The sequence below is a fragment of the Trichomonas vaginalis genome, chromosome III (assembly GCF_026262505.1).
Source record: "Trichomonas vaginalis G3 chromosome III, whole genome shotgun sequence".
Lineage (NCBI taxonomy): Eukaryota > Parabasalia > Trichomonadida > Trichomonadidae > Trichomonas > Trichomonas vaginalis.
In genome coordinates, this window is record NC_067205.1 from 4,712,436 (window position 1) to 4,737,106 (window position 24,671).

General features: G+C 32.5%; 7 protein-coding genes and 3 pseudogenes across 10 annotated transcripts, besides 5 other annotated features; 9 read left to right on the forward strand and 1 right to left on the reverse strand.

The window, feature by feature from the left end:
* Positions 1-723: part of a mobile genetic element that runs on past the window's edge.
* Positions 724-2,676: 1,953 nt separating this feature from the next.
* Positions 2,677-3,980: a mobile genetic element.
* TVAGG3_0642240 (Mariner transposase) lies at positions 2,773-3,900 on the forward strand (the record flags this gene model as incomplete). The annotated part of the gene is made up of 1 exon (XM_051241310.1): positions 2,773-3,900. The coding sequence occupies one exon, from the start codon at positions 2,773-2,775 to the stop codon at positions 3,898-3,900; it is 1,128 nt and encodes a 375-aa protein (XP_051087897.1).
* A 242-nt stretch (positions 3,981-4,222) lies between the features above and the next one.
* Positions 4,223-4,939, forward strand: TVAGG3_0642260 (glycine-rich protein family; the record flags this gene model as incomplete). The annotated part of the gene is made up of 1 exon (XM_051241311.1): positions 4,223-4,939. The coding sequence occupies one exon, from the start codon at positions 4,223-4,225 to the stop codon at positions 4,937-4,939; it is 717 nt and encodes a 238-aa protein (XP_051087898.1).
* Positions 4,940-9,368: 4,429 nt separating this feature from the next.
* Positions 9,369-9,413: a mobile genetic element.
* Positions 9,414-11,906: 2,493 nt separating this feature from the next.
* Positions 11,907-12,149, forward strand: TVAGG3_0642280 (serine threonine-protein phosphatase family; the record flags this gene model as incomplete). Its single annotated transcript, XM_001297782.2, has 1 exon — positions 11,907-12,149. The coding sequence occupies one exon, from the start codon at positions 11,907-11,909 to the stop codon at positions 12,147-12,149; it is 243 nt and encodes an 80-aa protein (XP_001297783.2).
* An 871-nt stretch (positions 12,150-13,020) lies between these two features.
* Positions 13,021-14,256, forward strand: TVAGG3_0642300 (keratin-associated protein family; the record flags this gene model as incomplete). The annotated part of the gene is made up of 1 exon (XM_001297780.2): positions 13,021-14,256. One exon carries the CDS (start codon positions 13,021-13,023, stop codon positions 14,254-14,256), a length of 1,236 nt encoding a protein of 411 aa, XP_001297781.2.
* Positions 13,021-24,671: part of a mobile genetic element that runs on past the window's edge.
* TVAGG3_0642320 lies at positions 16,185-16,408 on the forward strand (annotated as a pseudogene). Its single transcript has one exon. A coding segment is annotated over exon 1 (224 nt).
* Positions 16,439-17,596, forward strand: TVAGG3_0642330 (annotated as a pseudogene). Its single transcript has one exon. A coding segment is annotated over exon 1 (1,158 nt).
* On the forward strand, positions 18,737-19,596 carry TVAGG3_0642340 (annotated as a pseudogene). The gene has a single exon. A coding segment is annotated over exon 1 (860 nt).
* Positions 19,776-20,141, reverse strand: TVAGG3_0642350 (uncharacterized protein; the record flags this gene model as incomplete). Its single annotated transcript, XM_051241312.1, has 1 exon — positions 19,776-20,141. One exon carries the CDS (start codon positions 20,139-20,141, stop codon positions 19,776-19,778), a length of 366 nt encoding a protein of 121 aa, XP_051087899.1.
* TVAGG3_0642360 (uncharacterized protein) lies at positions 20,431-20,787 on the forward strand (the record flags this gene model as incomplete). Its single annotated transcript, XM_051241313.1, has 1 exon — positions 20,431-20,787. The coding sequence occupies one exon, from the start codon at positions 20,431-20,433 to the stop codon at positions 20,785-20,787; it is 357 nt and encodes a 118-aa protein (XP_051087900.1).
* On the forward strand, positions 21,213-21,887 carry TVAGG3_0642370 (organellar and viral DNA polymerase type B; the record flags this gene model as incomplete). Its single annotated transcript, XM_001290135.2, has 1 exon — positions 21,213-21,887. A coding segment is annotated over one exon (675 nt), but the record flags the coding sequence as incomplete, so codon positions are not given.
* Positions 23,295-23,487: a mobile genetic element.

Here is a 24,671-nt window from a genome sequence, read left to right on the forward strand (position 1 = left end):
GACAACATTACTGAACTTAAGAAGAAGTTAGAAGAGTTGGAGAAAGGAAGAGAGTTATAAAGCAATGAATTCAAGTGGGTGAAAAACCGGGTGAAAAAAGAGGTGAGATTTCACCACTTCACCTAATTTATTTTTGTGCTATGTTTTCATACGCGTGAAGGTAGTGATATCATTTATTTTTTATTTTATTTTTATTTTATCTTTATGTAAATGACAGAACAAAAGCAACTCATTCGAATTCCACAGTATAACAAACATACATTTAAACATTTATTCTTCCTTCCTGAGCATAACATGTTCTTTCAAATACATCCGAGACCAGTTGACTTTTCATTGACTGTGTATAAAGATAGAAATAGTTATATCATTAAACCATACGATGACGAAGGTAAGTTATGTAAATTGTACGTTAAGAAGTTAGAGAAAGTTTATGGCTTCAAGTATGACTACAATAGGGTTAACACTGATGATGAAGATATTGAGGAAAATTTATGAGAACATTAGTGAAGTCGTTAGTGAGAACGATAGTGAGAACGTTTATTTTTTACATTAGTGAGTTCGTTAGTGAGGTGAAGTGGTTGGCGGCTTTGTAAATATTTAATGTTAAATTAGTGTTGTCGTTTGTGTTGTAAAATATACGTTAGCGGTTTTGTAAAGTGTCAAACCGTTATCTTGGATAAGGTGGAACGCAGTGCCGCCGTACCCAAGATAACCATACTAACTAATGCGACATTTCCGAAGCTTATTCCTGCGAGTTCGACTGTGACTCGTTCTCCGATTAAAAGTATCTCTGGGACTTTATTGACTAAAATGATGTCTTCTATTTTATAATATGGGACTGATTCAGAAAACATGAAGTAAGAAATTTGATAATAACCTCTTTCACTTGGAACTTTAAATGTGTCATTAAAAATATAATTCTGACTGTCATCTTGATGTGTTTGAATTAACTCATAATCTTGTAGACCAGATGAGTTAACAGCTCTAGAAATGTTGTATACTTCATTAAAATTATATGTAAACAATATTAGATCTAATGTGAAATTCGTGTCAGGATAATAACAACTCCTTTTTGGTGAAAATATCTCAATATTAATGACAATAGGTGTGATTCTTACGTATCCTTGACCTCGGTTGCCTATCAATCTTTCTGTGAATGAGTATGGTGAAGGCATTGATTCGTTGCCTGGGATGATTATTCCATTCTTGATAAAAGATTCATTTATGAAAGAACTTCCACCACCTCCAGCTGAATAGTAATCTCCACCAGCACCACCATAATAGCCAGAACCACCTCCTGAAGCCTCATGATAGCCTCTAGCTTCACAATTTCCTCCATAAAATTTGCCACCATTATTATTAGAATTTGCATAATTTGTTCCATAGCTTGTTTGAGTAGCACCTGTCCCACATCGTAAATTACCATAATATTTAGTGCAATGTGATCCATCCCCACCTGAAACTCCCCCTCCATATCCGCCATATGTATATTGATTAAAAAATGTTCCAGCACCAGCACCGGCAAAAAGAATTCCACTTTCATTTTTAGCTTCACCAATTGAAATGAAACTCATTCCTCCTCCTGATGATGAATAGAATTCATCATCATATGAACTTAACCCACGCCCTCCTCCTCCAAATGTGTTTCATAATATTGTTATAGGTTTACCGATATCACTATCATGCCTTAATATTTCAGTAGTTCCCATTTCACCGCAGAAAATATAAAGAGTTGTTTGCCGAGAAATATCAAGCTCTCCACTGGCATAGCCACCTTTGCCACCTTCATATAATGTTCCGTTATATGTAACATTGCCTCCTTGTGCACCCCATGCTTCAAGCCTGTATCTACCTGGTGGAAGATCTCTTCTAAATGGTTGGCAATCGAGATAATTTGTGCAATTATACACATATAGCTCACTGCGAATGAAGAGATCCCAAAGTATCAAAGTAAATGAGATTTCAAATTAAAATCTCAGATTAATATAAAATTGACAATAAAATAAATTCATATGGATTTGTTGGTCCTGTAAAATTTTGATAATTAGAAGATTTCTAAATATGTTAATTTACATGTACATTTTCAGTAATCATGATATTAATTATTTTAAAAATTATAATTTGGACGATACTAATGGTTTCCTATATTACAATTGATTTGTAGATTTACATTGGAGAAAAGCTTCTTAAGCTTTTTAATCCCATAAATGGCCATCATTTGGAAATAAAAAGTGTCAATAAATTGAATAAATTAACACATTTTTACTGATTCATATGTATTTACTGATTTTTATTTTGATGAAAAGAAAACAACAAAATTTATGAATGCTTATAATTATGATAAAAGGAATATGATGAGAAGAAGTTGAATTTAGAAATATTCAAAAGTTCAATTCGATTTCATTTCACAAGATTAGAGTAATAAATATTTTGTTTTCAACAATATAATTTAATATGATTTCTTTTTCTGTATAATAAGAGAAAATTATCAATTCAGATAAAAAAGAAATTAATTTTGAGTTCAAAGGTAAAAATTACTATACATTTGAACCTCAACATGTGAGGTTAAAGAAAGGATACTATTTATTTGAATTATGGGGTTGTTCAAGTACAGGTTATCAAGATTCAGACACATATCTACAGCCATCAAGAGGATCTTTTGTTTCTGGTTATATATAGGGTGTCCAAAGGTGCGTTTAGCACAGCGCTCTATATGAGACTATTAAAGGAGATATATGCTGATTATAAATATATAATAAAAAATATGAATATATGTATATGATGAGTATGTTGTATTTTGGCGCCATGCCGGGATATAAAATGAATTTTGAGACAAGAGGCGGTTTCGCGGGAAATTTTGGCGGGATTTTTTTCATTTTTTTAATGAATCATAAAGAAAACATCCTCGCTCTTGCAAAAAAATGCAAAGACTGTAAAAAAATCTACGAAACATTGGTAAAATGCTTCGGTATGGATGCTCCTAGCTATTCCACTGTAACGTATCATGTTAGGATGTATCACTTCATGAACAAAAAGGCGCCCATCATAAAAATTGACAAAAAATCGCCGGATCAAAGAAAAATCAAAGCAATTCTTCAAGCGCTAGATGAAGACCCAAGAGCATCACTCAGAAGGATAGAGGAGATGACAAAGATACCACGTACAACAGTCAGTTATTATCTGCACAATTATTTGAACTACAAACTAGCGTATACACGTTGGGTTCCGCACAACCTTAATTCAGTTCAAAAAAAATCTAGAGTCCAATCTTCGAAAGAGCTCCTCTCTATATTGGGTGCGTATCAATCCAAAAAGTTTCGCTTTTTAGTAACAGGGGACGAGTCTTGGTTTCAATATGCAACAGAAGCCAAAATCATGTGGATCCCGAAGGATGAAAATCCGCAAACATTCCCGAAGAAAAAAATTGACACACCAATGATGATGTTGTCGGTTTTTTGGGGCGTGAATGGCATCATCGCAATTGATATTCTTCAAAAACCTAATACGATGAATGCTCAGTATCTAATTGACAATGTTCTTACTCAAATTATCAATTCTGATGAGTTTGAGAAATCCAAACAACAAAAACAAAAGTTTGCAATTCATTTTGATAATTCAAGAGTTCACAAAAGTCATAAGGTAATGAATTACTTGGTGGAAAACAATGTCAAAGTTGTTCCAAACCCAATTTATTCACCTGATATTGCACCCTCTGACTTTTATTTATTCGGCACGCTAAAAAAGAGAGCTGAAGGACGCGAATTCGCGAGTCCAGATGATCTTGAAAATTTTGTAAGAGAGCAATTTGAGCAATTTTCTCATGATGATTTAAAGCGTGTCTTTCAAGCCTGGATCGATCGCTGCGAACGCGTGATTGAATCCAATGGTGATTATATTTAAATAAACTTTATATATATGTAACTTGTTTATTTCTATTCGCAGTATTCAGGTTTGTGCTAAACACACCTTTGGACACCCTATATTTATAATTTAGGCATTGTTTTGATTAGTTTTGGCACAATTAGCTGTTGGTCTGGTAATACTCAATTAGAGAAATACGTGAATGATCTTTCATTATTTATTTTGAAAAAGATCAATATATTAAGTGAAAATCAGAATTTCGTTATCTGTCTTTCTACATGGTTGAGTTTATGTTTAAATATGATTTACTTGGAAATGGTTATATACTACTAAAAAAGACAAATGATTTCTATGTACACGTATGTTCGAAAGGTCAATATTATATGTACAAGAATTCATATGGAGGGGGGGTCAGGGACAATTCGGGGGAGGCGGATCAAGTGATATCCGTCTTTTATCAGGAGAATATGATGATTTCGAATCTCTGAAAAGCAGAATCATCGTTGCATCAGGTGCAGGAGGTTCAGACTCTAAAGATCAAGGAGGTCCAGGAGGATCATTAAAAGGATACAACAGCACACAAAACAAAGGTAAAGGAGGGACACAAACATTTGGAGGCATCGGCATTGAAAATGGTAAATTTGGAAAAGGAGGTGGTGAAAACAGAACAATTGGACTAGAACAATATCACCTCGGAACATCAGGAGGTGGTTCAGGATACTTTGGTGGTGGAACATCAGATGATTATGGTTCAGGTGGTGGAAGTTGTTACATCAGTGGACATGAAGGTTGTGTTTCTGTCATCAAAGAATCAAAAATGGATAATATATCTTTCAAAACACAAGGAGATATCAGTATCCACTATTCAGGATTTAAATTCGAAAGAACAGTTATTGATGATGGAAAATATGAAATGAAATCTCCAAATGGTACATTCGAAATCGGACATCTTGGAAATGGATTTGTTCGAATCACAACAATATTTGACATATCAGAAATTTCTTGTAATTTTATTCCTTACTATTCTATAATGCATTATTTTGTATTTCAGATATTTTTATCATCTTTAATCTATTGATTATAATGATAAATATTCTATTTTAATGGTAATAATCAACATTCAAGATATAAATGAATGATGAGTAAATTTTGAAATTTTACCATCAATTAATGTTGGAATATCATTATCTCTATTAAAGGATTAAATTTAATTTTAGGTATATATGGTTTTGTTATCTCTAATTTTAGCAGTTCTTTTTGATCTGTTTGTGATTTCCTGTTTTCGGCAAAATATACAATAATAAAAATGATTGGCTATTGTTTTTGAGAAAATATCAATGCAATAAAGTTTATCAAGATATACATCATTGTTGGAAAAATTAAAATTAAATTCATTCTTTCTAATTAAACTCGATATATTTCTCATGGTTTGTTAAAGTGTGTTTAGAAGATGCTGCTTTGTACTTGCATTTAAAAACTTCTCCTCTTTTATTAGAATTCGTTTGAGACCCTTGCGCAGAGAAGATTATCATTATGACTACAATCGTATTCTAATTGAGTTTGAAGTGTAAAATATGAATGAAATCATCGATACTTGTAATCCTTTAAGGATACCCTTACGTGTCAGATTTTTTGCGCATACGAAGAAGTCATGCTAGACATGAGCTATAAACCTGAAATTTTAGCAACATATTTAAAACTTTTTAAACTACAATACACTTTAATATTCAAGAACAAAAATATTCTTTTTAGAAATTACATAATTATTTTATGTGAAATCTATATAAAAACATATTTTGCGAGCGTAACTTTTTTCTTTATAAGCACCTTATATGACTGATAAACTGTGAAGGCACATAATTGTTAATTCATAGAGTTGATATGTTTCCAAAATTGAGAGGAAATTTGAAAATTGAATACCCTTTCAATTCAATTTTCAAAAGATATCAGCTCCTTCAATAATTGAAGGACGATTTTGATCATTTGCTCTTAAAACAAGCATGCCATGGAGAAAAAAGTTACGCTCGCAAATCTGAAATATAACTATCATATAAAAAAATTAAATTTCTAATTTTTTACTCTATAGATATTATTGGCCACTTGTGTAATGCATAAAAGTTTATGTCATATGCATACATTTGGAAGTATGGGAGACGAGGGAAATTACTTCTATGAGGCACTAGGGTTTTTAAAAATTTCTCTATCGGACTCACCATTCAATTTCTCGAAAATTAAAAAAAATCAATAATAGCTAAAATGTATTATGCATAACAAATTTTAATGTTACACGGTATTTTTTGAACTTCATGACATGAATTTTCTTTATATTATTTTTTTTTTGGATTTTCTATGATTTATGCGATAGACTGGAACAACATTGTAAGTGCAATGATATCATTTATAGAGAAATCTAAAACTTCAGCATTCAGAACTCGCAACCACAAAATATTCATTTGCTAAGTAAGTAAAGTTGATTAAGTTCGACACTTAGCTTTTATACGTAAAACCAAATGTGTATTGTTATTTCTTGTTAAATTATTGAGAAAAAAAAAATTGTAAGAGAAACGATACTGATTATTGAAATAATATTGAGGGTAGCTGCAGATTTCTTCATTAACATGCCGGAAATTTGTTAATCTTGGTTTTCTATCATAAAATCTGTCGAAGAATCTAAAAACGGAGATATGAAATAGAGATCATGTAAATCTAGAGTATCCTGTCAGAAAAATAGACTAAGCATGTAACCCTTTTTTGGTCATAAACACTTTTTACCACTTAGTCATACAGATGATCATTAAATTTAAACGAGCACTTTTTGTCAGAATTTATTCTTTTACAAAGACAGAAGATTTTAGTATTATTTAATATTAGTGCTGTAGCAAAATTCAAAAAACGGTGAAAATTCAGTGAATTTGTGAATTCACATTTTTTTTTCGACATTTTTCTTGATATATCCATGCACATTAAGAACACAGCTTTGATACGCTTAAAAAAGCATATTTTATATGAAATTGTTAAAGAAATAAACAATTTATATAAAAAATTGCACTTATGGGCAGTTTAGATATATAATTTATATATAACATATATACAAATCCATAGACAAAGTGCAATAACTACAATGTTGTAGAAAATTACAGCAGAAATACTGACTTTTTGAAGGATAATAAGAATTCTTCTAAATGTTGTATTTTTATAATTTGATTGATTTTTTTACTATTTCATTAATCTTTTATGAATAATAATTATTTTTAATATATGTGCTATTAAAATTTCAAATTTTGACTAATATATCTAAGTTATCTGAACGAAACATTTAGAAAATATCATACTTACATTGAAATAGCAAGTAGAGCATATTAATAGCAAGTTTCTTGGCTTTATATCTATCATCTATTGTTGTTTGATCAAACAAAATTCACTCTATTATATGGTGTCAATTAATTAAAACAATTTTTAATAGTTATTTATTTAGTGCGAATAAGTGCAAACTCATAAATGAATAACTTAATAGTAGAAATGAATTATCTGATATAAATCTCACATTTTGTCCATCAGAAATACTTTAATTGCATACGCATAACTATTAGTAATACGTCTGGAGTGTCAATTAATAACAATCCCACAACAAGTAAAATTCAGATTTTTATTAAACTTATTTTTTCCTAAAAGTTTTCTCAAATTACTATATATACATATGTGGATAAAATAATAGTAATATTGTAAAAAATTAGATAATTTTTTTTATTTGAGAACCTCTCAAAAGTTCATTCAATTTATCAATTGTTTCAGTTTGATGTATATTCATTTCTGGAGCCTAAAACTTTAGCAATCATGACAATATCATATTCTCTTTCTAACTACGCAATGTAAGGGTATCCTTAAAAAAAATGCCAACAAAATTTTTTCCAAAAAATACCAAAAAAGTGACATAAAATGTTTTGATTGTCAATTTCAAGGGATTTAATCCCTTGATAAAGATAATGACATTGTAATTTTAATTATACATTCTTTATACTTAAATAATATTATGCTCTTATTAAAAGAAAACTATTTTTTTGTGTGATAAACGAAATTTCGGACTTAATTCTTTCGAATATTTTTATGAATTATATGAAAATGAGACACTTATTGATACTATTCTTGGATTCCGGTCCAAGTCTTGATACTTGGACACTTTTTTATGAGAATTCAAATATCACTGAAAATCACACTGAAAATACAAAATTAAATCCAATAAAAGCAGGAAATTATTATGTTACAACATGTTTATTCAATGGAATTAATGATATCGTTGTCAATATATCCAAAGGAGATCAAACAAAACTTCTTATTTCTATTTCTGGATTCAATGGCACAAAAACTCCATCTTTTACAGTTTTTTCTTATTGGGGAAGTTGTGTTATCTATCGAACATGTGCCACAAAATCTATACAAACACAATCAGGATATGAAGGAGTATTTTTATATTCAAAAATATCAGGATTCAATACAAACAACAAAAACATTTTTGAAGATTCAACAGTCTTTGATTGTGGAGACTCAATAGATAAAGGATATTCAATTAATTATTTATATTACGGAAATCTTAGTTATTCACGAAATAACATAACAAATAACAAATGTATTCAAGATGTTTCACTTGAAATTTATTCAGATCAGAGATACAACATCAGTCAATCATCTTTCATTGATAACAAAGCATACTATGAATGCTTTTGTATTTGTTATAGTGGTCCACATCAATTTTATTTATGTAATATCATTAGAAACAATGCTAGTAAATGTTTTAATTTACATTCAGCAACAGTTACATTTGAATCTTGTTCAATCAAAAATAATAAATGTACACAAACATTTTATTTATATTCATCAAGTCCAGCTACAATCATTAATAGTGATTATGATGGACAAAAATCAAATGCAACAATAATAAATCCAACAAACAGTTTATACAACAAATTATCACTTCTTTCTACAGGACTTTGCGAAGCAAAATTTAAAATTGAAAATAATTTTGAAGAAGAAAATGACATAAAAAAATTCAACCAAATGAAAAAATTTTGCATCTCCCAATATTTAATCGGCTACCAACATAATCATTTTCTTTTTATGTCTCATATTTCATCATTTTCAATTTTATCACTGATTCAATAAATAATTTTCCAAATTTTCCTCAAACAAAGACAAATGAAAACTAATCAGAGCATTGAAGATAATGACTAATCTTGTGTTTCGAACAAGAATTATTCACAATATGATTCAGATCGCAAATTCGATAAATAAAATAATTTCACAAAATTCAAAAATACCCAATTTTTAAACATTTGATTGACTCTTTACCTGCATTTTCTCATGTTATGAAACAAAGACAAATATGTTTCAAATGTTTCTTCAAAAAAGCAGAAGAAAAGTAAAATTATCGACATTGATATTGAAAGTTGTCTTCGATCAGTTAGCGAAATGGAATCTACAGACCAATTATACAGATTACAAAAAATGATTAAGGCTCCAGTCCCACCCTTTCAATTTTTAAAATTGAATATATCAATCAATAAGAGTTTTCATGACTTATAATTAAAGATATTATATTAGTGTAATATAAGCTATAATATTATATTATGACGTAGGGTGTAGCATTGCTAGAACGTTATTTGTAAATTTCATTATTATCAACTTTGAACGGCATTATTCGTCCTATAAACAAAAGGGCTCTGTCGTGTTGTAGGATATTAATATAGTATATTATTTATATTAGTAAACATGACTTTTACTTCTCTCTGATTGAGTTATTTTTTCAACAAAGAAAAATGAAAAAGTTACTTTTTGACAAAATCTAATAATAAGTGATCCATAATTTTATTATTAATAAACATGTTACTACATATTCTTTTGATATATTTTATCATTGAATACCATTAGCTTCTTTCGATTTTTATTAAAGTATATATTACCACCTGAAAAAATTGACATATTTTGACAAAGAAGAAAAAACTTTTAGTTCCGCTCTGTCACTTTGTTAGCATGCTATTTATGTTTATTATTATGTCTTATATTAATTTTATATATAAATGAGTAATGAGGAATTAGATTCACAATACCATCACGAAACTAGCATTTTTAAAAGCTTGTAATTCTATATGAGATAAATAGACATGAAAAGTAAAATCTGATATGAATATAATTTAATATGAACTATTATATTATAGTTGAGATTGTTTGTCAAAACGGTTTTTCGACAAGTAAGTATTCAATTTTTCAAAAGTATATTCAAAAAAATTGAATGATATCTCAACATCCAAGAAAAAACTTTTAGTTCCGCTCTGTCACTTTGTTAGGAAAATTATATAGTTTCTATCGACACTATCAGTATACCAAGCTGTGAAAGGTATATTGATGAATTAGGTTTGCAATATTGTAATTTTTGTTATTTTTTTCCAAATTGAGAGGATTTTTGACGATAGAGCTGGACTATTTTTGAACAACAATTTCATTAACTTAAGCATTATAAAAATTTGAACAAATTTTATGACTTAATAGTATAAGTTATAATTTATTAATTTCCAAAAGAAATGACTAAAAAATTAAAAAAAAAGAGGTAGTGGGGCTTCCAGGCGCGTTGCGCCCTCTAGCCCCTAAGAAATTTTTGAGAGTCGTCACTTTTCTGTCACTTTTCAGGAAAAAACATTTTTATTATTATATATAAATGAATTTTACAAAACCACCGTTACCGTTCTTTGGAAATAAGAGTAGATGTAAAGATATTCTATTGAGAGAACTTAAGAAACTACCGAATGGTCTAACATTTGTAGATTTGTTCGGTGGAAGTTTCTATATATCCCATATGTGCCATACAATATTCCCAGACTCAAAGATTATATGCAATGACTTCGACAACTATATGGACCGTCTCAAACATATACCAGACACTAACAAAATATTGAAAGAGTTAAAAGAAAAGATACCTATAGGTAAGATGGAACGTATACCATTAGATAAGAAAGATATTGTGAGAGAGGTTTTGAAAAAAGCAGAATATATAGACTGGGATAGTATATCTGCTAGACTATTATATAGTGGTTCTATAAGAGTTCATGACATTGAAACACTTATGTCAAAAGTTTTATATCTTAACTATACAAATGTTTTCAAAGAGAACATAGAAAAATATATTGAGGGTATAGAGTTTGTGAGATGTCGTTGGACAGAGTTGTATGAAAAATATAAAGACAAGGAAAATGTTTTCTTTATAGTGGACCCGCCGTTCTATAACACATGGGATTTTCAATACCAAGTAGACTGGACTTTGAGAGACTCTTTAGAAACTTTAGACGTTTTACATAACCATCCATGCTTTTACTTTACATCCGATAAAAGTGGTTTGGAAACCGTTATGAGATGGTTAGGGGACATACATGACTATGAGTTTAGATATGACAAGATAGAATATGAGAGAGGTCCTATAACCCGGAGAAAGTGTCATAACAAAGAAATTTTATTGGTAAGTAAATGTGGTTTGAAATAGGACTACTTGTTTTAGGTTTTTTCCATTGTGTCATTTACTTATTTGACGTGGCAGAAAGATATAGAGAATATGAAGATGAACCAATACCTGCAAATGTTCGGCATATGTACTCGTAAGAGATATTTTTATCTAATATTAAATGGACGCACAGAACTTAGCGAATGCACAGCAACCTGGACAACCAAACCCAGAGAATATTCCAAATGAAGTTAGAATACAAACTGCAATGGCAAACTATGGTCAAGTGCCAACAGATGTACAAATGCAAACTGCCATGTCAAATGACGCTGCGTTAGGTTTGCCACCATGGTATGCAAATATGAGATGGAAAGAGTTTTATACAAACCCTGAAGTGGGATATAAACAACTCTATGCAGATGACGCGAACACAGGAGTTGACCCAGAATATGTTTTCTACCAGAGGAGAAATAGAATGTATGAGCTCCAGTTAAAGAATGCTATGGAACTCAACAGGAAACGCAAAAGACTAGGCGGACATTAGATTTTTACATATAGTAAAATGGGTTTCTTCAGTAGTATTGGAAACTTCTTCAGAAGAGTTGGAAGAGGTATATGGAATGGAATAAAATCTGTCGGAAGAGGAATTTGGAACGGAGTCAAAAATATTGGTAAAAGAGTAGGTCAGTTCGTTGGTATTATACCTAAAGACCCTGAACCAGAAGAACAAGCTCCTGTTATACAACAGCCTGAACCTGCACCACAGTCTAGTTGGCAACCAAATCCAACACCTCAACCGTATTAAAAAATTATATTTTTACCGTTCGATAGTAGTTGTATATGAAACTAAGTTCTAAGTAAAACGCATGGTATAATGGAATTATTCTCTTTCTTCCATCTGTAGTAAACCATACTTGAAAGTCTGAAATACTTCCACTCGGTGGTTCATATAACTTTGTAGGTTTTTCGTAAAAGTCATTTGCCAAGCATAAAAAAGAGTTTTGTGCACCAGAAAATGAAGCATGAACTATAATAGCATCTTGGTCGAAAACATTTTCATATGTTCCATTAGGGTTTTCGACTTCATAAAAGTCCGGGTGTACTGGATATTCTGCAGGCTGATTTAACATCCTCAAAAATCTATACCATGCCAAGTTGTTATATTTTGTAGAAATATAAACGTTTTCTCCAAGGTCTTCTATTCTATTGATTTTAACAGTTGCATTTTTCCTGTCATATATAATATCGAGATGGTACTCTCCTTCGTCAATGTTATACTGTTTTGCATATTCGAGATAGATATCGTTTATTTTTTCTTGAAAAGCTTGAAGAGTTGTTTCTAAGTTTACAAGCAAACTAACTTGTAAAAGTTTTCCCTGTTCAAATTTCTCATACATACGTTTTTCTTTGTTATAGTATCGAACTTCAAAACCGACCGTAAATGGGAAACCATGTATGGCTTCTGAAATGAACTTCATTCTACGAAAGCCAATAGCTTTTGTGACGGATGGGTCTCTTAACCATCTTAAGGGGTAGTCAAAACGATAGCCTTCATGCTTTACGGTCTCTGTCTCAAACTTTTGACCGACATTAGTAAAAAGTTCATCTAATGGTTTAGTTGTAGCAACTCTTGAATTTTCTTTTTCTATTGAAAGCATTTTTTATCTAGAATAAAAATGTCAAATGAAACAGCGTCTATGAGAGAAATACAACACAACCGACAACTCATTGTGCAAGCTCTAAATAAGAACACAACAAACTTTTCAAACTATTCTAAGATATCTGAGTCATTGAAAGAAGGAAACTTAAAACTGACAATGAACCCAATGACAGATGAGTTTCTGTTTCAAGACAATAGGAACCATACTGTCTGTATAAATCCAACAAAAGGAACCTTAAACGAGAAACCTATAGATGAACTTCTTTTGAAAGCAGATGTTGACAACAAAGCTGACAAAGAGTATGTCATTGAAAAAGTTCAAGAAGAACATGACAGAGCAGATGCAACATATGCAACAAAAGAGGATGTTGAAAAGAAAGCAGATAAAACATATGTTAACGATGAGTTAGCATGTGTGGCTAGTGCGTTAGTGAAGAAGGCAGATAAGGAATATGTGGATGAAAAAGACAATGAAATTAAAGAAAGGGTTGAATGGTATCATGAAAGGACATTGAAGACTTTTAAATTTAAAGCTGATACAGGGTGGGTTTCAGGGTGTTTAGACCTTAAAGCCGACAAGAACCATACACATACAAGTTTTACAACTTTTACAGCAGATGATATAATATTGAACTTTGACCTTGGTTCAAGTGCACCTTCAGAGAATCCGAGTACAAGCGTAAAAGATACTCTTAACAATTTAGATAACAGTTGCAGGAACATTGAAGAGCATGCCAGAAACTTTGAAGCATATGAACTACCAACAATGTTAGATAAGAAAGCTGACAAAACAGAGCTTCAAACATTAAAGACAGAAATACTTCAAACATTATATCCTATAGGTTCTATTTATACGTCAATGAACTCTACCAGACCAGAAGTAGTACTTGGTTTTGGAACTTGGACTCAAATAGTCGACAGGTTTTTGTATTGTGCAAACTCTTCAAAGGAAACAGGTGGAAGTAAAACGATTTCAGGTGCAAATTTACCTGTGCACAGTCACTACGTAAGTTTAACTACATCTCAAGAAGGTGGGCATAGGCATAAATATTGGGATTGGACAGGAATGACAAAAGGTAAAGGATATGATGTTAAAAACAACGTTCAGTTTGCTATAAATTGTTACTTGAGTAACACTGAGGTAGGAGGAAACCATACACATTTCGTTTCAGGGTATACGCAAACAACGGGACAAAGTAAAGACTACATGCCACCTTACATGACAGTTTACGCATGGTATAGAAATGCTTAGTCGTCATTTTCAACTTCTTTAGCATATTCGTCAGGAGTTGTCTTATATTTGTTAGGAACTGTCTTTGAAAGTATACCACCTTGAACTTTGACAAGTTTGAAACGAGGTCTGACAATAGTAGTTTTATCTTCTGCTTGCAGTCTGTACATTTTGCCATGTTTGCCTAAAACTTCATAATATTCTCTTGTATACTTTCTTCTATTTTTACGAACACGAATGTGAGTACCTGTCGGGTTCCCATTGTTGTCATAGTCAATAGTATTTTCATATGGGTCGCGTTTAGGTATTTCTATTTTTACTTGTCACCTTTCTGAAGTTTGAAGCCCGGCATTCTTTCTTGTTTGTCTCTTTTGACTAAATTGTTAAATATATAGTCTTTCTCTAAGTCAGGGTTGTTTTTCATTTCTTCGGGGGAGTTGTTTCCCAAACCTTTTTGTTTACGGCTATTGTAAATATTTAAAACTTGTCTCATCTTTGCCATGGAGAAGTGTCTATATTTGTTGTCATATGACATTTCATTTGCTTCACCACCTTGTGGTTGGTTTAAGTCTCTTAACATTTTTATACAACCGTCAATGACACCAAGAGCAGAATGGTTTTGGTCGACAATGAAATATTGGTTTACATTTTTTGAACGCAGATAGTTTTTTACATCATCTGATTTGAAAGAACTTTCATAGTCAGATGTCAGTTTTGTTGGATGGTATTTGTCAACGAATATTGTCAAAGCAGTTTTCACATCTAAAATATTTTTGGACTGTAAATGGTATGGCTTCACAGTATCTTGTGTTTGACCAACAAATATTAGCCAGTATGGTGGTCCATCTTCTCTATACCTCGGAATGTTTTCCAAGATATCCATAAACCAAGCATTTGGTGTTGAACTAAAGATTTTTACCATGAGTGCTTTCTTTGTTGCCTTAGAAACATAGGGGTCCTTGTTTGAATTCGTCATTTTTAACCCATAAGAAATGGGTTTATTTGGCGCATTAGCAGAAGTCGCATCTAGATTTTTACCCGCAGTGGGAACAATAGCCAGAGGTGCATTTGGAATTGGAAGGAAGATTTTGAGTACATTAGGTATACTTAAAGAGAAAGCACAACCTATTATACAAACTGTACAGAAAGGTTGGGATGTAGCACGAGATGCAACAAATCTTATTCCAAATCCTGAAACAAGAGGAAAAGTTCAAGGATGGATGGACAATGTAGGAAGACAAGCAGGAAACTATTATAACAAAGCAAATGACTACTATAACCAAGCAGGACACTATATGGACCAAAGGTGAAAGATTCTTTAACAGAGGATATAACCATGCACAACAGTGGGTAAACAATAACCAACCTCAACCGCCTCAAACGTGGGGAATGTAAAATTTTTTACTGAGATGAAATGAACAATACAGCATTGAGACAAATGGGTTCAAGATGGATTTGTCGGCTTCCAGCAGTTACACCACCACGTGTTTGTCAAGTTCTTCCTATACCTCAGGAAGTTTTAGACCGACTTAAAAAACCTAAACAACCAGTTGAAAACAAACCAAACTAAAATTTTTTACTGAGATGAAATGACCGAAGAAGTTGAAACGGTAGATTTGACACCACAAACAAAAAGTTCAGAACCATTGTCAAAACCTGTCAAAGAACTTACAGATGAAGAGAAAAATTCAATAATAGAAAGTGCCAGGTCTGGAAATACAAACCCTAACTACAAAGTCACTTTTCATAAAAATGGAACGGCTAGTATCTCAAAAAAGAAACAGACTCTCACAAATAAAATATTGAAGTCTGAAGGAGCTTTCGAGACACACAGATGGAAAAGTTTACTTCACTGACCAACAGTTCATTATAGAACATCTCATTGACTTAGAGTCGAAATATTCTAAACTTTACAACAAACACAAAAAGTTGAAAGGAAAACAAAACAAATGGCATATGATATTTATGAAGATGTTGACGACACAACTGTTCCTGCAGTTGAGGTAAAGTCAAAGGAACCGAAAAGTGACGAAAAACCGATAGAGAAGAGAAACCAAAAACTGAAGATAAACCAAAACCAAAGTTTAGTTTCCAAACTAAACCAAGTCAACCTTCATTAGCTGGTATGGGTTGGCGTCAAAGACTTATGGCAGCAGGTGGTTATGTTAAGTAAAGAAAAAAATATTTTTTTATTTTTATAAAAATGCCCCCATATAGAATGGACAGAAAGTCTGCTAGAATAAAAGCAGAGTTGCAAAGATATGGTTGGAGAGTTTCGAAGAAGTTTAAATATAGGAAGGGAAGACCCATAAAAGTCTATGACAAATTGTCTGGTCTTCGCTACGAAATGGATTTGGAAACAGCACGTGCCAATTATCCAAACAGACTAGAGAGGTTAGAAGAAGAACGTCTTATGGACATGCCTTTCGATGTTAGTGAACCTCAAGTTGAAGGACACGACGGCTTTGCCAGATTCTACTGGAAACATGACGAACAATTGCATCCTTTGAGAAGGAAAAAAGGAAAAGGTGAAGACGCACATGCCCCCATGGAAAGAACAAGATATGCATATGAAAAGTATCGTGAAGTTAGAAGTAAAATTACTTCTGGTCGAACCTTTACAGTAAACTTTGAAGAAGGAAAGAACAAAGAAGGCTTCATGGGAGTACTTGCTGCCATACAAGACGGAAATAAGAAAGGATACAATCTCAGACTAACCGTAACAGATTTAGATGGTCATATATACTACTCACATGGCAATGTCACAACAGCTGCAATGCTTCTTGACGCTTTCAAGACTACAAAGAGAGAACAAATGTTTGACTCCGACTCAGACATTTTGAATGCAATTGAAGGAATTGCAAGTGTCAAGTTCGAATGGTACCAACCTAACCCTCAAGCAGTCAGACAACATGCTGGATACTTCCCGTTCAGAAATAAGTCTGACATTGACTTGACAAGGTATGGAATTTACAATTCAATTGAACAATTGTCAATGAACCTTGTATTCTTACATGTCTCAGGAACTCTGGTCTTGTTACAGATGAGAAAATGAAGTATCTTGAGTCATGTGTGAAGACAAGGTACATTCTCAGAGGTCAATTGGCAAAAATTGCACCGTTGGCAAATGTCAAATCCGAGTCAACATACCTACAGCTAAAGGTTCTTCACATGACGACTATGTTGTTGACAAAGACTTACCATGGTTGAAGATTGTAATTGTCCACAACCACTTCATGTTGAACGAAGTCTTACAAACCCATTGTTCGGAAAAGGCAAGTGCAACATTGTCAGAGCTGTAAACATTCTTTTCGAGAAAGGTTTGTTGGAACCAATTCCAGATGACAAGCTGACAGAAACTTTTGTACCAAAAGACGAAACAAACTTTTCACTGTTAGCAAGACCAAAAGTTGTTCCAGACAAAGTTCTAGTACAAAAGAAGTACACAATTCCACAAGGAGTTGGTTTGTTCGGATACCAACCTGAACCAGAAGAACTTCCAATGAGGTGCAAAGAACTTCAAGATGCTATAAACAAACTTCCATTGAGACATCCAATTGACGTCAAATTGTATTGGAGAGCATCTGAGTTAGGTCAGCAAGGTTTTATATGAAACAGGTTGCTTCGACGATGTTTATGAGATAACAGGAGAATTTCTCAGAAGATAAGAGACTCACTTGAATTTCCACAAACTGGACCAATTGGTTGCGACAAGTTCGACTCAAACGAAAAGATATACTATGTCGACCTTAACGCTGCGTACATGAGGTTTGTCCAATATATTCCGACTGGATTCCAAACGAAGATGGTGAGTTCCCGGGAAGGAACTATACAGTTGGAAAAGTCATACAACAACTGTATGATATTAGGAAAGCTTCAAACCCCAAACTTGCAATGACACTCAAATTGCTTATGAATTCGACATGGGGATATTCCATTAAGAAACCTCAAGCGATGAAGAGTAAACATTATGAGAAGGTCGACAACTTTGTTGAAAGGTTTTCTCCTTTTGTTTTGAAGTACGAATTTACTCAAGGTCAAAATGGCTTAGTAACCACATTAAAACCTATTGTCGAACATTGGTCTTACCCTCAGTTCGCAAAGGCAGTCCTTGACAACTACAACAAATTCTTCTCCGAAGTCAAATCCAAAGTGAAGGTTTACTATGAGAACATTGACGCACTCATGACGAACGAAGAAGGATACAACAAACTCATTGAAATGGGAATGGTCGGTGAAAAGATGGGCTGTTTTAAGCTAAATAAGGTATTTTCCGAAGTTCATGTCCTCTCCAAGCGTAAGTACTGGGGCATACTTGAAGACGGCACAGAAATAAAACATTGCATGAAATAAAAACGTTTTTCAAAAAAGTGACATTTTTTAAATTTTATTTGAAATGTACGATGAGTTTGTTGGAGAAGACCGTTGGGAAACTTGTTTGTTAGATGAGAAATATGAAATGGCATACCATTTTAAAACAGTATATTTTTACATATATTAAATGCTTCAGGTTGAAAAACAAAGAACAAAAGTAGTAGATACAAAACCGTTAGACTATATCTTTACAAATGCTGGTAGGACTATTTCAGATGAAGAAATTTCATCCCGAGCATACAGGTTTGACTATCCAATTCGTTGGCTTCAAAGTCCTTCAGATGCAAAGGCAATAGGATTTAGAAGAGTTTTGTTTTCAAATAGAACTAACGCGTTTATGTTCGCAGTATATTTTCATGGGCAGTATAAAGGTTCTGATGGTCTAATAGACAAATTTGACGAAATGAAAATCTTTACAATTCGTTCAGACGAAAGTCTTGAAAAAACTCTAAATGACTTTCAAACTCAAATGAACAAATACTACTGGGAATTTCAAGAAAAATACGACTCTTTACTAAATGGAACATACTATCTGAAACTAGAATATGACAAGATGAACTCCACCGTTTCATTTCAAAAGATTGAAATTAACCCTCCAAGAGATACAGAGTTTTTATATTGGGGAGTAGACAAACGTTCTTGGCACAATTTCTTCGGTTACTAAACCAGAACGAACCATTACCACCAGATGGTCCATTTAAATTTATACTTCCACCAGCAGATTTGACAGTTTATAGAAACGTGTTTGACCCTCAAAATGTCATGTGTCATGCAAGTTTCAGTTCAAGCAACAACAGTTTTCTTTGTATTGGTAAGGACTTTTATGACTTTGCTTCTAAATTCTACGAACCACCTAGTAACAGTTTCTCTGACTTTCAGGTTTGGTTCACAACAAATGGTCTGCAGCATATTATACCATTGTACTATGACTTTTATCTCGAATTGTCTTTCATATACAACTACGGAAAAGTGCTGAAAAAGTATTGAAAAACGAGTTTTGGTTGAAAAAAGAGGTGGAGCCAAAAGTGGCTCGACCTCAAAACAAGCATTTTGTGAAGAATATACCAATCGCCGGAATTCCGGCGATTGCTTTTTATACAAAATTCAACAGGTGAATTTTCATGAATTTCCTTAAGACAGAAAAAAAGTTAGTTAAAATGAGATGTTTACTGAACTGGTTGGATGTCGCCTTCTGAAGTTATGTAGAACGGCTGACCCGAGAAGTGGAACAGTGCTCTGAGAATTTGTATAATTCGTGGAATTGGACTCTCTCTGTTTGGAAGTTGTATCCATGGGCGCTTTGCAAAGAACTTGAGAAGAGCTTCTTTCTTCATCTCCTTTATGTCGTCTACAGGAGTGTTTTCTGGTATTTGAATTGGAATTCCGGTTTCAATTTCGATTTTCAGCGCACCTCTTCCAGACAACCAGAAGCCGAGGGACTTGTTGGCTTTGTCCTTGCCCAAATACTGCTTAACAACTTCATTTATCTCTATAAGGTAAATTGCCTCATCTAATGGCTCGATGCTGTCCATTGTTCTGTTTCAGAACTAGTCTTGTACTTTTTCAGAACAATACTTGTACTGTTTCAGAACTAGTCTTGTACTTTTTCAGAACTAGTCTTGTACTTTTTCAGAACAAATTTCCCGTAAAAGCTCTCAATTTGTGAGAAAAATTTTCTGTTTCAGAACAAGTCTTGTACTGTTTCAGAACAAGTCTTGTACTGTTTCAGAACAATATTTGTACTGTTTCAGAACAAGACTTGCACTGCTTCAGAACAAGACTTGCACTGCTTCAGAACAATATTTGTACTGTTTCAAGACAATGTCCGACGTCCCACCAACCGAGTCCATTCCCAAACCAGAAGAACCTAAAGCACCAGCCCCTGCACCTCAGCAACCACAACAACCTCAGTTCCAGCAAGTACCTCCGAATTACTACCAATTTCCACCTCAAGGTTACTACCCACCACAAGGCTTCCCGAACTACCCTCCTCAGCCTATGCCTTACTTCCCCAACCCTTGGATGTTCCAGCAAGCTCCACCCCAGCAATTCCAATTCCAATCTCAATCGAAGAGAGACCAAGACTTCGAAGAAGGTCTGAACCGCTTACGCAAAGAGTATGCTACAGCTCCAATTGAGAGAAAGTTGTTCCCGGACCAAAAAATATATTTTAGGTGAAGTGGTGAGATCTCACCTGTTTTCTCACCTCTTTTTTCACCCGTTGAATTTTCATGAATTTTATACAGAATTCGGCAAAAATATATTTTAGGTGAAGAGGTGAGATCTCACCTGTTTTCTCACCTCTTTTTTCACCCGTTGAATTTTCATGAATTTCCTTAAGATAAAAAATATATTTTAGTTTTTTTTAAAAAAATATTTTTTATTTTTATTGTAAGAACATGTTAGCAACAACAGCACCAAACTCGTTAGTCATGAACCCAACTTCAATGTTAGTAGAAATGAAAAGCTTCATTCCTTCTTCATATACTTTCGAAACAGAAATCCAGAAGATAAAGCAAGAACTTCTCCAAGGAGATTTAGATTGCACTGCAAAAGATGAAACAAATGAACAGTATCTTTATGAAATGCAGGATATTATTGACCATCTACCTAAACTTCCTGAAATCCAACAACAAAAGCTTACTATTCCAGAATTCGATGAAATAGAAGTCAAAGCAACTGACTCAGTTGAAATTAAGAAGTTCATACGTAAGGTTAACTATGAGTTTCTTGGATTTCATTGCAACCACAAAGTCATTGACATATATAAATCTGAAGAATTTAAGACCTACGACAACTTTGTTTCGTTAGTTGCAAAATGTGTATGGCAGATAAGAGATAAAGATAGAAGAGGTAAAGTATGGAACGGACAAATAAAACCAGCAGCCTTTGAGTTAAAGAAAACCATTTACGCCTTAGTTGTTTTAGCAGGACAAATTTCAATGTACAATGCTAAAATGAACCCACAATGTTCAAAATGTAAAGCAGCAATGAGGAAATATAACTACTCCGTCAAAGAGATAGAACGTATGCGAAACGACTATGCTGACTTAAAGAAAGAAGTAGAGAAACTAGCAGAAGATAAAATGGACATGTTGACATTTCTGAACAAAAACTATCCAACTGCTGACGATTTCCTTCTATCTGACGTCAAGAAGAAATATAAAGAAACATTCGGCATTGTTAAAACTTTTGACATACTGACAGAAGAAATAGAAGCTACAAAAATGTTTAGGATTTCACGAATTCACAATGTTTACCATGTAAAACGCTTGTGAAAAAAGATGTTAGTTGACCGAGTGACCGAGGGACCTGGTGACACCTAAAAACCATCTACCCTAAAATATATTTTTGGGTCATTTACACTCATTTACGATGAAGTCTTGACAAAACATATACGATGAAGTTTTGACAAAACATATACGATGAAATCATGAAAATTCAAGAGGTGAAAAAAGAGGTGAGAAAACAGGTGAGATCTCACCTCTTTATGGCATTCCAAACGGGAACCGCGGTTGGTTACCATGGATTTCCGTCACCGGTCACATTTTAAAGATTTTTAAAGCCTTATAAAAATATGCTTTGTAAATCATTTTTTGTAAATCGGCAAAAATTTGGTAATTTTCTTCAACTAATAAATCTGCGAATAGCATTTATAATACAAGAACAATCTTTTAAAATGCGTTTGATTCATTTTTGTATAATTTCATATAGGCACATATATTCTTCCGGGACTTTCCGTGATTTTACCGTAAAATCATTAGTTTACACCAATTTTTCCGTATTTTGAATAGTTTACTGCACTTTTTCCGTAAAATTGAGTTACGGGAATCCGCAAAATTTCCGGACCTCATTTTTCATAGAATATAATAATAATATTTGATAAAAAGATATATTATTTATATTTTTGATTTTTGAATTACGGAAAAAGTGAATTGTTAACTTGATTTTTTTATATGGTTAATTTTTCAAATGATATTATGAAGATCTAAAATATTAAAAGTAAAAAATTGAATTACGGAAAAAGTGAGGTCAAAAGTGAAATAAATTTGCAGAACAATTTTCATTGAAATAAGACATTGAGTATCACACTTTAGTGAATCAACATCTATAAGAATGAAGTGTTTTGAAGCTGAAATAATATTGAATAGAAATTAATTTTTTCTGAAATTTTGAATGAAATTATGGGAAATAAAAAAATTACTAAATATTGTATTCATACAAATATATTATTTTAAAGGAAAAATAGATGCTGATAGAAACGATGAAAAATTTTGAAAACTTTACAATTAATTTATGTTCGTTAACCACAGAGCTTGCAATCCAAAGCTCACGTTAGACTACAAGAGTCATGAAGTCTCATACTAAGGGATATCCAACATATATTTTAATAATCTAATGTTTGTGACAAATATTCAACATAAAATTAAGTTTTCGTTTCGTTACAAGGCATTCATACTTTGGAGATATCATATTTAATGTACAGAAAAGTTAATATTAAACAATACATGCTAAAGAATTAATAAATAAGATAATAAAATAAATTTATACGTAATTACTTTCATTTAATATGCTTTATGCTGTATAATATTGATTAAGAGGCATTAAAAGGTTCCATAGTCTGCTTTTATAGGCAAGATTTTTGATAAAAATTTAAAATTTTGAAAAATGATGAGAAAAGGAAAAAAAGGTAAATGAGAGCAAGAGGAGGGAAAAAAAAGAAAAAGAAAAGAAAGGGAAGGGAAAAATAAAAGAAAGAAGGACATATAAAAATTTAGATGCGCATTCTTAATGCCGAGGCGGCTTGCCGCCGAGGCGCGATTTTTTTAGGCCTCTACGGTAACCCGGCAATGTTTTTTTAAATCTTGTACAGCCCTACACCTCTTCACCTAAAATATATTTTTGGGTCATTTACACTCATTTACGAAGAAGTCTTGACAAAACATATACGAAGAAGTCTTGACAAAACATTTACGATGAAGTCTTGACAAAACATTTACGAAGAAGTCTTGACAAAACATTTACGAAGAAGTTTATTTCCTGTGTTGTTGTCAAAATGTCATGTTGTCACCATTTTCAAAAAGATGTTAGTTGACCGAGGGACCGAGGGACCGAGGGACCTGGTGACACCTAAAAACCATCTAACCTAAAATATATTTTTGCCGAAAAAAATGACCAAAAATCATGATATAACTGTATTTTTTTGACGAAGAGAACTTTGACACTTCGTAAAAAAAATCCCTGAAATCGTGAAAAAATGACCAAATTTCATGATATAACTGTATTTTTTTGACGAAGAGAACTTTGACACTTCGTAAAAAAAATCCCTGAAATCGTGAAAAAATGACCAAAAATCATGATATAACTATATTTTTTTGACGAAGAGAACTTTGACACTTCGTAAAAAAAATCCCTGAAATCGTGAAAAAATGACCAAAAATCATGAATTTCCTCATATGTTTGCTACCCTCGAAAAACTGAGGATAGAGATTCCGTACGAAAATCGTGAAAAAACTCATGAAAATCGTGAAAAATTGCGAGTACGTAAAAAATCTTACTCGCCAAAACTCTATGAAAATCGTAAAAAAACTCTATGAAAATCGTGAAAAAATGCGAGTAAGTAAAAAAACGTAGTCGCCTAAAACTCATGAAAATCGTGAAAAAATGCGACCCCGATTTTTTCCGGGGTCGCCAAAACTCATGAAAATCGTGAAAAATTGCGAGTAGGTAAAAAAACCTGGTCGCCAAAACTCTATGAAAATCGTGAAAAAATGACCAAATTTCATGATATAACTGTATTTTTTTTACGAAGAGAACTTTTACACTTCGTAAAAAAAATCCCTGAAATCATATCTTTTATACAAAATAAAAAAAGTTAGTTTTATTTTTTTTTATTTTTTTATTTTGTATGTAAGAACAGAAAATGACAAACATTGAGTTTGAAACAGTTAAAAAGATAGACAATGACACCAAAATGGTTAGAATTGGTGATTTAAACGTAAGATACTCAAAGAAATACAACAAATATTCTTTGTCAGACATTCTAACACTATCCGGAAAGA